Raw genomic sequence first — 17,774 nt, forward strand, 5'->3', positions numbered from 1 at the left:
ATAAGTAGATTTCCGTAATGAAATAAAATAAGCACAAATTTATCTCACTATGCATATCTGAAAAGAAAAGTTAACAAACAATAAAATATGCCAACCAGAAAAAAATTTATTCAAGCGATTTTTAAAACAATGATTTCCATTATTTGTTTACTTCTTCTTTCCCTTCTTTCCGGCGTCAAGGGTGGCAGGATCTATACCCTGCGCAACACACAGCTGCTTCTTGAGGTCCAGCAGCTTGGCAACAGCTGCAGTGATGGTTTCCTTGTCTGCCTTGTTTGCTTTCAGGTCTCGCACAATGTTTCCTTGCGCAGTCACCTGCCAACCAAAAGCTATAAATTTTCCTATGTTCTTATATAAAACCATTTTTTTTCTTGGAATTTAAACGAAATATTTTTTTACACTTTCTCTGCCTTAAAAATGTCTAATATTAGCTATAATTTTATAAAATATTAGTTCCTGAAATTTAAATCTATGGCACTTGGAATTTAAAACATCAAAATCATCTTTTCACTCAAATCATTGTATTTGAATTGACTAACATAAAAGTAGGGAAAATTTAATTTGTCTTTCCTGTTTTTCTATATCAGCAGCTGCAGCTGAACTAGCTGCTGGTGGGGTAGCTGACGCGGCAGCAGGTGCAGGAGCAGAACCTTTTGCAGGAGCAGAACCTTTTGCAGGAGCTGAGGCCTTACTCTGCTTCCCTTTACCTTTTTTCGGATCTTGTGCAACAGGATCAACGCCCTGCGCCACGGCAAGCTGCTTCTTAAGATCCAATAGCAGAGCAACAGCTGCACTAATGGTATCCTTATCTCCTTTAGCAGCCTTCAGATCACGAACAATGTTCCCTTGCTCAGCAACCTTCTTTTCCAGGGCAGCGGCAGCCTCGGGATCTGCGCCAGCGGGTGCCTGTCCAACATCTTTACCTGGGGACAAGCGGCTGCTCTGCTTCCCGGCATAACGAACCTGGAAATAAATTGTTTATTTTTATACAAAAGTTGACAACATCCATAGGTAGATAGTGAAGCACAAAAACATGGATGGAATAACAAATAGGGTAAGTCATAGAGAAGATTTTCTGCTGCTATAAAAAAATAAAGAGAAAGAATATTTGATATGTATTAAAAACAAAAAAGGTAAAAAACTTTTGCAGTATGACCGACAGACTGTCGCACCAAGTAAATGTATGCTGGATGTTCGTTGGTTTTCGCCAAATACAACAAATCAGCAGACTGTCTTGAATAATAGCCCCATGGCGTTACGAAGAGACTGATAAACGAACGGACAAGGTGAATTATAAAGTAGCTCTGCTACTAATATTTTCTGTAGATATTGGTTCTATTTATTGAGCTAGATATATGAATAGAAATATAATCTTTAAAATTAATCAAAACTTTTAGAAACTTTTTTCCAAAAGAATCCTTAAAAATATTAGATTTATTACAGAACTATTTTTTCAATATAAAGGTAAACATAATTAGGTGGTCTCTTTATCAGTAATAAATGTATTTTTGTATGTTGTATACAAATATTAGATATTATGCTCTCAATATATTTTAGTAAATAGAAAACATGCAAAGTATATTGAATATTTATTCTAAAAACGACAGCTTTATGAGAATAGATATTCATAGAATATAAATATAGGTGATACTACTTTTTCAAATGAAGAACAACTTAGAAATGATTTCCATCACATTAAGACAGAAAATTGATCTGTTTTTAGTCGGTGAAAAAGATTAATTTTAATGGAAACTTAATTTAAACAGTTTTGACAATTAAGTCATGTTTTCTCCCCTTGGCTTTATAGATAGGGTGGGATCGATAGACAGACTTTAAAAGCCATATGACTAATTACCGACGGGTTATTTTAGATAGGATACTTGTGGCTGCGCCCCTAGCATCTAGGGGCTCTATAATCAAAGGGATATGGATGGGCAAAAATAGCGTAAAACCACTTTTCCAACTTTTTGTTCGATTTAGGGAAAATAGACCTACCAAGGATTACTCATGCAAAATTTCAGATCGAAATTCGAATTCTAAGTGCCATTTATACATTGATTACGAGATGGTTGCATTAAACCCCCCTCCCCCTTAGTTGCCGATTGTGATATTACTATCAAAATGCGAAAATTTACTTTACAAAAAAAATGCTTTTAGATTTCCATTTTCACTTTTATCCTCATTAGGTACCAAGATAAAAATGCATAGCATACCTTTAATTCATTTATTTTTTCTTGTTTTATCTCAGCAATCAGTGGACTTGGTTCTCCAATCCTAAAAAAAAGTTTTTAAGTTTATTGATCATCTTGTTATTAAAGTTTGTTAAAAAATTTGTATGGGAGACAGGGATAGTATATTGGACTAAAAATCTCTTTAGTTTAAATTTTCTGCCTTTGGAAGCTGGTACCATAAATAAACCAATTAATAATCCTAAATACATTTAAAATATATGCAGTGGACAGGAAAATTTGTATACTTCCAACATATACATTATCTGACTTCTACTAGAACAACATTCCAATCAAACTTTATTCTTAATTTAGATCCTTACAAGAAAAGAACACAAAACACGTAAAGGCAGTTAGTAACATTGTTTCTCGTATTTTTTTCAAATCCAGTGCAGTGGATAGGAACCGGTTCTCATCCATACGAAAAAACTATGTCTAGCATCGAATTATATCCAGTTTTCTACGAATATAAAAATATACAATCATAATATTAAAACCAGTTTTTTAGCCGGTGCCTTCGGCACCTCGGGGCTAAAAAAACTAGTTTTAATCTTATAATTGTACATTCTATATCCGCGGAAAGCTGTTTATAATACGATACGAGAAATAACTATTCTTTCGTCTCTGGGAAGTGGAACTAAAAGTATCCTAATTGGCCGGACCTGAAATTTTAGCTTTCTAGAATAGCTCACCATTATTTTGTTGATATAATCATTAGCAAAAAAAGACCATATTTGTAAATCAGATGTAAAGAAAAGATCTCATTTATATCTTTATATAGAATATATATACATTAGCAATGCAATGAAGTGAAAACCTAGATACAGATTAGATTCTGAATAAAAAGTCTTATGTATAGATAAAGAAAATTATGTTATTTTATATCATTTACATAGAAAACTTATGTTAAGAACACAAAAAGTATCTTTATAATAATTGTAGCATAAACATAAGTTACTCAAGTGTTTTTTTGTACAGTTTGAACCTGAAATTACGTTTATTTCTTAATATCTTAGGAATAGCAGGACATATTATAATGCTTACCATTGGAGAGGAAGCCCTTTACTACTATTTACTATTCCTGCGGAGCTCTTCTAACCTGACCAAATCTATCTACAATAAGCATCAAAAGTACGTTTGTGATCCAAATTTGATGCTTGGGAACCCGGCTATTATGTTTATAATACTAAAATGTGCACACCTATAGTTATCTATAAATCTTTATTTTGTAAACAGACTGAAATCCAACTTAATCCTTACAGGGATTTATTTCTTTCAGGAAGTTAGAAAAATACAATTCAATTCTATTGAACATAAACAAGGATGACAACATACATAAAAGCGAAGCTCTGAAATCTGTCGGTAGGACGAACGAACATTAACACATGTAGAGTGTCAGAACTTAATAAAGATTATTAATCTAAAAAATGTACTTGCAAAATTGCGTAAATGCAGGTTGCTTTTAAGATATTCTTATATCCTAAGGACTTGATTATAGAGATTCTTCGCTTTTAATATTCTCCCTTGTTGTCTTAGGAATAATTGTTCAAAAAATCAGGTGAAAAGGATAAATAAAATATATCATACAAAAATTGTCGTTAAAAAAGTACAAAAATAACATGTTTTAAATTAACGTGCAAACTTTCTGGTTACGATTTCATAGTTGCTACGCTTAATAAATCCTATTTAAGTGTTACAGGAATCAAAGTTTGAAACCGAAAGGACAAGTCTAACATGCTTAAATGAACGATAAGCGCTATTCGTTACGTACGCACGAACGTAAAGTCGAACGGACACAAAGCCCTAACTATAGAACAGCTTCGCCATTAAAAATATGACAATGCTATGTTTATATCTGTAACTAATAGCGTGCAATCAGCCTAATGTCAGGAAAACGTAGTCGTCAAAAATAAATGCACCATTGCTGCTATATCAGGCATGTGACTTTAATTTTGCATAACCATGTGCAGCCAAATCTCAGATAAGGGGTTGAGTAGGAGGTTGTCTGTTGGAATCAATACAAATGAAATACAAATTGACTAGAAAGAAGACAATACTTCCTCTAGCCATGCTTGGTTAATGAACCTGACGTCATATTGCCATAGTCATTAGAAATTAGGTAATTTATGTGTAGATACTAGATATATTTACATTTGTGAACTTAATAATTATAACCCTGCGATGTCAACATAAACTTTTCCAATAAATGTTTAAAACTTTTAAGTATTAAATCCAAACCTTAAACTTTAGTTTAGTTCACTATTCTTATTGTGAGATAACTACCTAGGTACAGCAAAAGATTTCAGAAAAAAACGACGTTTTAATTTAATTTGGAGAAAATTGGTTTGAAAATTCCACGGATTAGTTGAACTGACCCATATGGAACATTTTGTCCAAAGGTACCTTAATCAAGGAAAAGCTGTACATAATAACTACCTATTGTAAACATGTTGAGACACTTGGAGTCACAATAATCAACTTAGTCTGAGTAAGTTTGGAGTAATTGGAAACTAATCGCATAATCAAAATAAACTTGAATGGTAAAGTAAATAATATACCAAACTCATTAGATTCGAGTTTTAAATTGATTTAATAGGTATATAAAAATGTATAAAATATAACATGAAAAGAATTTGGATAATCATGCTAAGATGAAATAAATCAAATAAATAACTAGAATCAAGCTTTCTTGAAAGTCCAAACTAATACTTGGCCAAATAAAATCTGTCTATGGTTTTATACGCAATTGTCTGTGAATAAACGACGAAAAATAAATATTTTAATTTATCTTTTTTGCAAAAGAGATTGAGGGTATGGCAAACAATGAAGCGTAATATCCTATAATATAATCTATCTTTCTTAAACAGTTTCTATAATGGTATGACACATGTGTTTTCATCACGGTTCAGACCCGGAGTTTTTCAATCGTATACGAATTGGATTAAAAGCAGTATTTGAAAAAGAAAATTAACTTACTTGTGTCCAGATGGCAACAACATATACATCTCTGTAGGTATAAAGTTGACCGTTTCTGGAGCCGCCAGCTGGGACTGCAGCTCTGCACTCAGCTGAGGCATGAACGGTTGGATGAGGACAGAAAGTAGTGCGGCAATGTTGACCGACAGACCAACAACTGTTCCGGCACGAGCTTTGTTCTCGGCGCTTCCCTACACAAAATGCAATTAAAACGCCTTATTAAATCTAGATACTAATGAATTCCACCAAAGATTTTAGCGACTCTTCGTCAGATTAAGGACAATAGCTTAAAAAATGCAACCCCAAGGCATATGGCCGTCTAACCCGTTTTTTGAGCGGTTTTTCAGTTTTACCAACAAGTTGCAAAATAAACTTTTTCACAAGGAAGAAAATCTTTCTCTCTCATTCGTTTGTTGTATTAAAACTTCTTTGGGTAATTGATTGGTTGGTTCAAAGTATAGGAGTTCAACTGTTGAACAAATAATCTTAATTTACAGAAGGGCAGTTTTGTTTATCATTTCTTTGTCCATTGTCTTATCACTTAATCCCAGCTTTCTCCAACTTTCTACGATAATAAAATCCAATTTTTACCAACAAAAAACTTTACCTTGACCAACTTCCATGGAGTGTTGTGTTGCATGAGTTGGTTGCCCAGCCTGGAGATATTGAATACAGCCGTGATGGCCTCCCTCTCTCTGGCTTCCTCCAACAGGTTGATATAGTGCACCAACTCTCTGTTCACAAGAGCAACTATCTCCCAATCGTCTTCGTTCAAGTTCATCACAGGAACTTAAATTTGTAAAGTACACTTTTACAAAAATTTTCTTTCGGGTACATTAAAATAGGAAATTCAACATTAAAGGGAATGATTAAAAAAGGTCACCTTTAAAATATAAAATAATTTTTTTTTGTATTTTGATCAAATTTACTCGTATGTACTTCTACTCGCGGCATTACGTAATTGGTTAAATTAAATTTGCGTGTCGGCTTGCTGTCGGGTTCGAGTCTGGACTTCCAGGAACTTCAAGATAAATGTGGTACATCTAAAGGTTGGTTATCTATTGAATGTCCCCGATTGTTTGAAAGTAAAGTAGATATTGCTCCCCTTTGTTATCCTTGGTTGTTGTACCTGACGTTGCAGTAATATGGACAGCAGCCTCATCCATCGTAATAAAATGTACTATATGTTAAAATGCTTGTAACTAACCTTGGTAACCAAAATTATCTTTGGTAAACTTGGTTGCTCTGTTCACAAAGTTGCCAAGATTCGCCAGCAACTCGGAATTATTCTTTGACATGAGATCCTCCCACTTGAAACAGGAATCCTGATTCTCTGGTCTGCTGTAGATCAAGTAGAACCTTAAATATTGATAAAGATATTATTTCCACAACATTGACATCAAAATAAGACATAACAATAGATACCTATGGCTTTTTCTTTGAAGTAATGTTTCATCTTCCCCATCTTAAGTTTACAATTTAGTATTTTTGATGAACAATTTTTAGCATGCTGACAATACAAGCGAAACATCTCTAAAATCAAGTCCTATAAATGTAAGTATGTCCTTAAACATTATCCTGTATTTAAAAAGTTTTGGAACAAATCCACTTGCAATTTTATTTAGACTTAGGTATGCATTAATATTCTGCTTATTTGATTCTGACACTCTTCAAGTTTTAATGTTCGTTTACCCTACCTTTTCAGGGCTTCCTTTTTATGGATGTTGTCATCCTTGTTTGAATACTTTTATATTGCGTTTCTGATAGATAACCGGTGATATTAATTAAAAATGTGGTTGTTATTATAAGAATCAGCTACCTTGTGTTTGTATAACACTCAGCAAAACCAATTTAACCCAACATGATGGTGTTTCTACAAATTTGCGAGTAATAATAAAATATTTGATATTTCCTTATTATAAAAAGCAAGATAAAAAATTGCCTAGGTTATTATTTTTTTATCTTTCATTTCACATTTCCACCTGACAAGCAAAAAAGAGACAATAAAGAATTGGAGGTAAAAACTGGTAAAAGATAAACAGAAATATTTCAAATTCATAACCAAAAATTTGGACTACGCGTAAAGTAGATTTGCTACTCAAAATTCCCTCAAAGTGCCAAATTGTGTACAGAACCCTCTATTCCTTTATTCTTAAAATAAATTGAATAGAAGGAGGAGGGTAGATTTTCATTTGTTAAAGTTAGGTCAGATATTAATGGCCCTGCAGGCTTAGTGCAGGGGATAGGATAAAGGAAAAAAACAAGACTCCCCTCATCTTACTTTAAATCAGTTATCAATTGGGAGTGAGGGAGGTCAGTGCACGAAAGGTATTTTGGGGAAAAGCACCAAATTGTTTTTTTTACATTATCAATGCTTTATTATATTAACACTAATAGCCAAATATAAGTGAACAAATATTAATATTGTTTGTTCAAAAGTGTTCTAACTAGTGGGAATAAATATAAGTGTGTATTTTTTTTATATGTGTCATGCTTGAGAAGACATAAAGCTCATATTTAAAGGTTTCGTGATTTTCTTTCAATTTTTTTTGTATATTTTCTCTATTTTTTGTTCTTTGAACATCTACTCTTTAACTTACTTTGTCCTTTAGTCCATTGGCATTTCTTGATTTTTATGCTTTGTTAATTATGGATGGGGTCATCCTTGTTATGATGTTTTGAATTGTTCGGACAAGAGTTTTTTTATATTTTGATGTTGGCTAAACACGTAGCGGATCCGCTCGTCGTCGGGGAGTTGATAGGTTCTAATCTCGGCCCAACACCGCGTCATTACTAAAGACGTTAAAAATGGTTCCTACTTCTGCTATGTGAGGTGATTTATATTTTGTTACTAGTTGCATTTCATACCTTGATTACAGAATGACTGAATATATCCCCCCACCCCCTTTTTGTTTGATAAACAAAAATATAGTTGTGGTTACTAAAACCCATATTTTTAGAATATGTTCTAAACTAAATTTTATCAAATCAGCAAAAAGTTTTAAATACCTGTTATTTTTGAAACTTAAAATGCCTAGGACAATTTAAAAAAAAATATTCTATAATTGCGATATCAGCAATTTTCGTTTCACAATAAATAAATCATCTTAAAATTACAGTGAAGTTCAAAGATGACAACATCCATAAGTAGCAAAGCACAAAAATCGTAGATGGGAATACGTACAAGTAGATTAAAGTCTTTATAAAAAATCAAGAATAGATTTATTGGATAAAATAAACACAAAACCATGTTTTATTTTGTATGATGACGATGGTCAAAGTAAAATACATAAAAGATGCTCATAACAATGGGAAAAATTATTTTGATACTAATATCCCATAAAAGTTTGAAAATTGGATAAAAAAACAAAGATATGGGGAAATATGTAAAACATATAAAAATAGCCAAAAACCTAATTTTAATATCCTTAACTTAAAAATTAGGAAAATCGAACCATATACACTGAAGATATGGTGAAAAATATAAAAATAGCCTAAAACCTGCTGAAAAGGCAGTCTGACAGTCATGGTTGTTTTCTTTAAAAGACGGGAAATTTAATTCCTCCGACGGGACCGTAAAAGACACGCCTGCAGCATTATGGTCATTTATATTTGGAACATTCTTGCCAATTAGTTACTCATTTACTGAATATCTTAACATTTATATGTTTTACTGTAACTTGGTATACTTACTATTATTTGTATTTGCACTTCTTAGGCACAATATTGTTTTTATTTCTACGCTATGTAAGATTTTAAATATTCTATAATCTCACCTCCAAACATCCGCAACAATTCCAGTATCCTTAGCATCATTACCAAACACACCAATACCGCGCGACTTGGAAAACTTGGAGTCCTCGTAGTTCAAATACTCGGTGGACATGAGCTTGTTGACCAGAGTCCATGGCTTGCCCGTGCCCAGCAGGGTCGATGGGAAGACGACACTGTGGAAGGGAACATTGTCCTTCGCCATGAACTGCCAGTACTCGACCTGGTCCTTGTTCTGCCACCATTGTCGCCACTCTGGCGTGTACTCTGCTGTGATGCTAATGTAGCCAATGGGAGCGTCGAACCAGACGTAAAATACTTTGTTCTCGTAACCCTCCAGGGGCACAGGTGTGCCCCATTTCAAGTCTCTTGTGATGCACCTGGGCTGAAGTCCTCCTTTCAACCAGGACTTGGCAATAACTCTGGCATTGTTAGTCCATTTTTCTGAGGATTCATTCAGCCATGTATTAAGTCTTGACTCAATTTTAGGGAGATCTATGAACAAATGTTTACTTGTCCTAATGCTGGGTGACTTGCTGCACAGTTTACAACGGGGAGACTTTAACTCAACCGCGTTAATAAGCTTGCCACAGGCATCGCATTGATCCCCACGGGCGTCATCAAACCCGCACAAAGGACACTGTCCTTCCACAAATCTGTCGGCTAAGAACCTGTCGCAGTTTCCGCAGAATAGCTGCTCCACACTTGCTTCTGATGTATGTCCAGTATTATGCAGATCCCAGAAAATCTCCTAAAATAATGGAAAATAATTCATTATTTATGCAATATGGACTCTGGATATTTAGATAATATATCTATATAAAATAAATCTCCCGTGGAAGTTGAATATTTTTACCTGGGAAATTTTGGTTTGTGCCTCTGTAGTAGTACGTCCAAACTTGTCAAAACTAATCTTAAACCACTCATAAATTTCTGTGTGCAGTGCGTTGTATTTATCACAGATTTGTCTAGGAGTCAGGCCTTCCTCAACAGCTTTGGTCTCTGTGGAGGTGCCATACTCGTCAGTACCACAGATGAAGAGGGTGTTGTACCCGCGTAATCTGGCAAACCTGGCGTAGACGTCAGCTGATAATACACAACCAACAATGTTACCTTCATAAATGGACATTTAAGAAATTTAAATATGGTATTTAATTTTTTCAAAGAACCAATAACATAAAGCGATCTAAAATATTAGGCTAAACTTTCTTGGTAGAGTGTAGGGACATTCCCCCCAAAAAGTTATAAACCTTTCATGACCTATAATAAGCTTCATTTTAAAGGAGATCTTACGCTATAAACAGACAGACACATATCCTAATACTTTTGAAAAAAGATTTTGCTGTAATAAAATACTGCAAAGTTAATATATCCATTCCTAGATGAGGAACATTGTTGACATAAGGCAAGGCGGATGTGATCATAATATTACGTTTTCCCTTCTCTGGCAATACAGGTGATTCAACCTTGGTCTTTATCTGGCCTGAATACACAATACTTATTTATTCCAATGTTTTATTCTCTATACCTTTCTAAAACTGCTTTCTATACAAGTTTTAATTAAGTTACTTTACAGCCTCTTTAAGGCAGGATAAGATTTTAAGTATTCGCCCCTGCATTTGGTTTCCACGAGGCTTTAGCTTTTTCAACTTCTTTGGGTGTCACCGGGTTTTCTTTTGCCTTCACTTCAGCAGCTGCCACAGCGACTGCAGGTTCAGCTGCCCCACCAGCGACTGCCTGAGGCTTCTGGAAGGCGACCATAGAAGTTGAACACTCCTTAAAGTCCGCCACTCCTTGGCCAAATTTAGCGGCGCAGGCTTTGAAGCTTGGTACCGATTCCAGCTTTTGAAACCAGGCAGCGACAGAGGGAACCTTCTCGCTTAGTTCTTTTCTATTCGTATTCAATAGTCATTTAAAGATAATTAGCGTATAGGAAACAGTCTAGCAATGGTCGTGATAGTGGTAAAATTAATAATGTACAAATTGCACTGTTTAGACATATGAACGTATTTAGCTGCTGATCTTTGGTATCAAAGATAGAGGCCCCCTCTCCAAAATTTTATTTGTTTTGGGGAGAGAAGAGAGTATTTTTTTGGTTGCTTAAAGCCTACCCTTCATCTTTAAAATCATGTAATGATCAGTCCGGTTTACGAGATCTTATTGGACATACACATCACACCACTTTATAGTGCAGGATAAAAGGAAAAGTAGGTTGCGGGTAAAATCCGTAAAGGTGTGTGTTTTAAGGCTTAAAAATAGTAGTAGAACGATAATATTCACTAAATATGTGTATTTCTTAATGAAAAAACTAGACAAATTTTTTTTTTCAAGTTAACATAAATTTTTATCGTTCTATTACTGTTTTTAACTTAAAACTCACATCCTTTGCGGATTTTACCCGCAACCTACTTTCCTCTTAATAAATTGTAACGAAGACAAAATTCCTTTTTCAAATAAATTGAATTCCTGATTGTTTTTTCTGTAGCTAAAGGAAAAATATCCGACCAAACTAATATATCCAAAACAGAAAGGCTTGATCCACTAATGTATCCTCCACTCAAAGAACCTAAATTTTTATGGGAAAAAAGATGATATAAGCTATTAAATATATAAGATAGGAGGGCACAAAAATCTGAAAATATACTATTTAGAGTTGCGATTACTTTATAAATTAAATAATTCCCGCGGTTTTCTATGAAATGCAAATAGAATAAGATGATTTCAAAGTAGGACATATTAAATGCATTAGGAAAAGTTTGAGAAGTCAGAAATGCTTAGACTTTATAATAACAATTAATGTCCAAATTATTAAACCAATCATTTTTAAATTCATGAAAATAAATAATGATATTACCTAACTGTTGAAGAGCAGAAAATATTTGTGTCTTGACTGAGTTGTCTGGGGTCTTATTCAACAAAGCAGACTACAAATATTTATACAAAAATTACCAGTTGTACGTTATAATCTTTTTTTATTGATTTAAAAATAACATAATCGGTTTGGGGTGTTTGCATTAAACTGTTTTTAACCTATTTTTGAAAGGTATATAAAAAATATACTCTGAAACCTGTAGAATTATACTGCAGAGCTAAAATGAGAATAAATGAGTATATTTTTTATATACCTTTCAAAAATAGGTTAAAAGGAGAAATAACGATTACACCATATAAAACATAAAGAGGAAATATTCGCCAAGCAAAAATACCCAATAACAGATTAATTTTAATTAATACATATTTTAAAGTTATTTAGGTATGTATGATTACCTGCAGATACGAATGGCATAATGGGTACAGCTGACTAGATTCCCAAGCCAATAACTTCTCATAGCCAATCAAATCTAAATACTCATTAGATTTAAAAGGCCAGAGAGGCAGGGTTAAATTAGTCTTATACAATTAATTTCAACACGTTTCCAAAGGCAAAATTATGTTTGTTGGGGGTTTTATAATAGGACAATTAATTTAATAGGACATTTATTAAATCTTGGTTTAAGTCCAAACTTTTTGGCAAATGAAATAGGTACAGTCGTGGTATTCTTTATTATCATCATTGGAGAATAGGTTTACTTGTTTTTATGTACCTATTGTCTTTACTCTTGACGATTCCTATCAAGTTCAACGTTCCACCCCCCTTTCTTCGTAGACATTGTTAAATTAAAATCAATGCTTGTTCTGTAACAAGCACGAAACTACCTTTATCTGAAAGTTTATTGCTGAGCTGAAGGATAAGAATGACCGCTGGGTTGGGGAGGACAAACTTTGATCCATCAACCTCCAGTACAGGATAAATATTCCTATAACCGGATGGGTTGCCTAAAATACAAAATATTTCGTTTAAGAATTTTTCTACAATAACTAAAATTGTAGAAAATAATTCCATATCTATAAAAAGTAAGGAAAACACTACTTCAGATAAAATATAATACATACAATATATTACTATTAAATTACACCTGTTGATTAGATATTAAAATCTTTCTAAATTAATTATGATCTTTAATACAAAACTTTGACCAAACTATGTTAAACTTACCATTTTTTCTGGCATCATGAACATCTAATTTTTGTCCAGCAATCTCCGCAGCCAGCTGGAGCTTTAAACTATTTACATTATCACCATTTGTTATTAGTCTCATTCTTCTGAAAATAATATAATTATCTGAGTAAAAAAAATATTAACTTTTGCTTGGTCGGAATCTGTCCAATGCGTTTTCGTACACTATTGTTGTCTTCTCCTTACGAGCTCTTGGTTCTTCTTTGGCTGAAATAACAAGATTGTTAAAAGTGGAACGGTAATATTTATTTCAGCTTTCATGTACCTACAAAAATGTATGTGCCATGTTCACCCGATATAATTTTAAAAATAATTACGAAAAAATGGACTTTTTCATAACAGTGAATTTATCATATTATAGAACTTTACTGCAAAAAAATGCCTTTCCTTCATTAAATAAATCCGAAATTATAGATTTTAAAAAAAATTTATGATAAGATCTACATTCATATATTGTATAGTTGTGTAATGATTTTTTTATCAATGGCGATAAACACAACTTTATAGTTTAGTTTATGTTTATAATAGGGTTGGCAATCCGTATCCAAATCCGGGATCCGGAATCCGCTCAATTATTGGTCAATTTTGGAATTCGAATCAAGAATCCATTTTTTAATAGCGGATTTGGATTCTTAATTGTTTGGCTAAAATTAGCGTCTTGAGTTTTTTCTTTCAACTCTCCCTTTTTGAAGGCAAAGATTATCATCATTATATATAAAATCTTTTAAAATTTGGTTCGATTCTCGGAAGTGAATTATAGAGAACACCAAGAACATTAATTTCTAGGACATATGTAGCACTTTATTTTTTTTATTTTAAAATAAGCATTTTAAAGTACTGCTAGAATCCGGAATCCGCCATTTTTTGGACGAATTCTTTTAAGAATCCGAATCCGGTCCAAAAATTTGACGGATTGCCATCCCTAATGTATAACTTACCCAATTCAATCTTGCGTTGAGCCACCCGAGCTTGTTCTATGATCAACCTACTGATCTTGTGTTTCTTGGCTCCCTTGCTCTTCTTACGGGTGTCAAAGTTGATATCCCTCGGTTTCTTGTACAAAGTTCTGTTGTGTTCCTCCAGTTTGGTCTGTAATTGATTGGCGTCCACACTGGTCAGAGCCAGATCATCAACTGTTATCAGCTCATAAGGCACCTGATTAATTGAAATGCAGTTTTTAAATAAATGAGTAATGAGGAACATAATATTCATTTGTAGCGCAGTATTGAAAAAGACGAAAAACAAAATAAATGTAACTGTTATACCTATTGTATTTTTAAAAATCTTCTAATAAATACAATGTTCACAAAAAAAGATTTTAAAGTATTGTTTAAAGTAACTTGTGTTAATAGTGGTTCACAGCTGTGCTACTTTATAATATCATATATGATTAGGAAATAAAAAAGCTTCACCTTATCCAACAACATCTGTACTTCAGCCTCCCTCCTCTGTTTGGCGGTCTGGTAAGGATTTGCTTCCAGCGAGTCAAAGTTCGGTTCTCCGCATCCAGGTACGAGAATAGATGTGAAGCCAGCTCCATGACCAATTCCCATGACGTCTTCGTATGGGCAGAAGTGCATTTGTGCTATCTCCTTGGAGACCTCGTGCATCATGTAGGGTGCTGTGATATCCCCTCGGGTTGGATCCTTGTAAACTTCTACCACGTTTCTGGAGGATACTCCCAACAGATTTCTCTGACTGAACTCTATTTTATCGGCTCCATAATTCAACTGTATAAAAAGAAAGTTTAAAAGAGGTTGATAATTTATGTATAGGTAGATTCGGTATATCACGGTGCCGTGTACATTTAGACACATACTAGAAAGCTAAAAATTCATTTATTATATAGCTTTACAAATATAAACTTAATTAACAAGGATGACAACATCCATAAGTAGTGAAGCACAAAAAATCAAGGATTGGAATACGGACAATGAGATTTAAAGAGCATTTGGTAAACCCAAGAATCTTGAAATCTTTCGCTCATATTATCATATAGGTACTTATTCATATTTTTTAATATATATATTTTTTGGCATGACTGACAGAGACTGACGGACAAAGTAAATTACTTGCTGGATGCTCATTGGTAAAGAAAACCTTCATAAAAAAAATAAGCTGAATATTTTGAACTAACAGGTAGGAAAATCACATTTCCCGTATAGCGTTACTGAGTGACTAACAGATACAAGTTTAAGTAAATTACTGAGCAGTTTTGCTTCTAGAAAGGTATAAACAAGATCCGTTGAAATCAACAAAAAAGATGACTTTTTAAACCTTTGATGTTAGTAAATGGATATATAAAGCAAATAAAGAAATCGGTAAAAATATAATTTTGCTTCTTAAACCTGTTTACATGAAGCTAAAAATGAATTTTTAGTTTCTAGGATGTTTTCTAAATGTAGAAAACATTATATTTAAGAAATCTCTAAAAAAATAAATAACTCCTGAAAAACAAGTCAAGAACAAAATAATAATCTGTGTTAAAATATCAAACTTAAAAGTTTACCTTATATTCATGTAACACTTTTAAATTTCTGATGTCCCAAATTCTTATTATTCCACTGACATTGGAGGTGGCCATGTAGGTGCCAGATCTATCCACAGTTATTCCACGCACTTGCCCTCCAAGGGCAAATACTTTGACAGCAGGCTCCTGAATAATAGAATAACGTTTATTCACACAAAAAGCCTTTTGAGCATTGATATACCCCCCCCCCCCCGGAGGGAGATATTTTTCTGTATTCCTAACCCCTGTGTAGGGCCTATACCTGCAGTGTCCCTATCATGTACCCAATATAACCTAACCTAACTATGGGCTAACAAACGAAAAACTACTTAATTTTTAAATTATTTTAAAGTAGGGGGGGGGGGGGGGGGGGTGGTCATTCGAGACGCTTTTGTAGTAACATAGAGTATTCGCGACAAGTGTCTTACAAACGACACATAGATAACCTAAAACAATAAGATTAATAATGGAAAATATCATACTAAAATCTTATATTTTATACTACTCTTCATACATACATAAATTACTCGACACAAACAGAAAAAAAAATGCTTTCTAATTCTACCTGAATGTTAGGCGTCCACATGCTGACTGTTCCATTACTGTGACCCAAGCATAGTACAGCGTTTGCTGGATTCTGACACATCACCCCCAGTCTTCCTTGCTTCGTAAATGTACTCTTCACTATCTTGCCCACGGAGACATCTAGCCATGTTAGTGTGCCCGTCTCGCTGGAACCTGCCAACAGAAAATGGTATGGCAAATATTCGAGTTGTAGTATGTTGTCCATTCTCTTCACGCAATGTATTTCTGTGCCCTGTACCATGAGAAAATATAATAACTTATTTTACCTTAACTTTTGATTTCCCAAATGTTGGAAGGAATATGTTTTAGGATCACATAGTTTAAAAAGAAAAAGCTGGAAAGGGAGTGAACCCTCTTTATTAGTTTAGGCAAAAGAATTTTGGTTACTTGGGCTCTTAGTACATAATATAAGACTTAGTCCTGCAGTATATCAAAATAAGATGCCATCGCGAACTGTAGGCAAAATTGATTTGTCATTTTCACAAAATTTAGGTAACCATTTAAATTCAGTTTGCTAGAGAATAAAATTGGCATTTGAGCTTACAGTGATGTTTCTTATGAGTTGTTCCTAATTATGAGATCATTAAATTTTTAAAAAATTTTATATTTTCTTTGCCTGGTCATCGTACACATAGGTCCATTTCTTTTGTGCAACTGCGAACATTTTCTCAGTGTGTAACCACTTGACACTGTGGACAGATTCCATGGCATTTATTTCACAGAGAAGCTCCTTGCTGGTCCAATCAAATGCAGCTAGGTGGCCCCGCCTTCCACCAATCAGTAAATATTTTCCATTTCTAATCAAAATTCATTTGTAGTTAGTATTTTATCCATGTAAGTAATCATAAATATTTTTCAATCTAAATATCATTCCTGAAATTATCTGGTGTAAAACATGTAAAATAATTTAAGTTTTTAATTTAGAGCATAATCCTAAAAAAATAACATAAATCTGTAATGATCCTACCTTGTATAATCAATTGTGTAAGGACCAAACTGATCAAGTCTCAGGTCAAATGATTTAGCTGCAGTTTCTGGTTCAACAGCCCGTCTTATTTCTATCTGGGTCACTTTTGAGGTTTCCTAAAACAAATAATGTTATCAATATTAAAATAAGCTGATTTCTTATTAGATTACTTAGAAGTAAATCATGTCCTAGAAATACATTAAAATTACTTTAGGAAAAAGGATATCTAGACAATTGGTGAACTTAGGGGCTTTTGCAAACAAACAAAAATATGTACCTGATAATCATCTGTTTCCAAGTAACCAGCCTCTTCTGGCAGCAATATCTCAGCTCGTACAGCCTGCTCAGCAGCAAACTCAAGGATTTCCTCTTGACGCTGCGTCTCTTTCTGCTTTATTCTACTTTTTATTGAGTTTATGTCGGCTTTGTGACCTCTTGAATGCGATTTAAACTTTTTTTTGTCGATAGGTTTGCGACCAGGAAAAGGATCAGGTTTTTCTTTCTTGCGCTTTCTATCATTATAATCTATTCCTTCGCTCTTAACTGTGTTGAATCCTGTCCTTTTTACATGTTTAAGATCTTTAGATGTAACATTGTACACCTTTACTATAGGGTCATTTTTTATACCATTTTTTTCCTCAGAATTACCAGTTTCTTTATAATACCGAGACATTTTTTCAC

The 17,774-nt window shown here is 33.6% G+C and overlaps 2 protein-coding genes across 2 annotated transcripts; both read right to left on the minus strand.

Moving 5' to 3' along the window:
• Positions 1–86: 86 nt before the first annotated feature.
• On the minus strand, positions 87–13,141 carry MetRS (methionyl-tRNA synthetase 1). The gene is made up of 17 exons (XM_080155404.1): positions 13,012–13,141; positions 12,672–12,791; positions 12,243–12,316; positions 11,830–11,899; positions 11,442–11,541; positions 10,587–10,866; positions 10,504–10,520; positions 10,353–10,472; positions 9,832–10,087; positions 8,981–9,726; positions 6,412–6,563; positions 5,812–5,993; positions 5,205–5,395; positions 2,214–2,274; positions 538–963; positions 411–421; positions 87–370 (listed from the first exon to the last, which is right to left on the minus strand). The coding sequence occupies exons 1-17, from the start codon at positions 13,112–13,114 to the stop codon at positions 148–150; spliced, it is 3,132 nt and encodes a 1,043-aa protein (XP_080011530.1). The 5' UTR covers positions 13,115–13,141; the 3' UTR covers positions 87–147.
• LOC145316696 (WD repeat-containing protein 46) lies at positions 13,114–17,766 on the minus strand. The gene is made up of 8 exons (XM_080157397.1): positions 17,371–17,766; positions 17,094–17,209; positions 16,743–16,923; positions 16,107–16,358; positions 15,542–15,688; positions 14,445–14,762; positions 13,971–14,187; positions 13,114–13,239 (listed from the first exon to the last, which is right to left on the minus strand). The coding sequence occupies exons 1-8, from the start codon at positions 17,764–17,766 to the stop codon at positions 13,154–13,156; spliced, it is 1,713 nt and encodes a 570-aa protein (XP_080013523.1). The 3' UTR covers positions 13,114–13,153.
• Positions 17,767–17,774: the final 8 nt, after the last annotated feature.

This window comes from Acartia tonsa, chromosome 4, assembly GCF_053477335.1.
Source record: "Acartia tonsa isolate MP-2025a chromosome 4, ASM5347733v1, whole genome shotgun sequence".
In the NCBI taxonomy this organism is placed as follows: Eukaryota; Metazoa; Arthropoda; class Copepoda; order Calanoida; family Acartiidae; genus Acartia; species Acartia tonsa.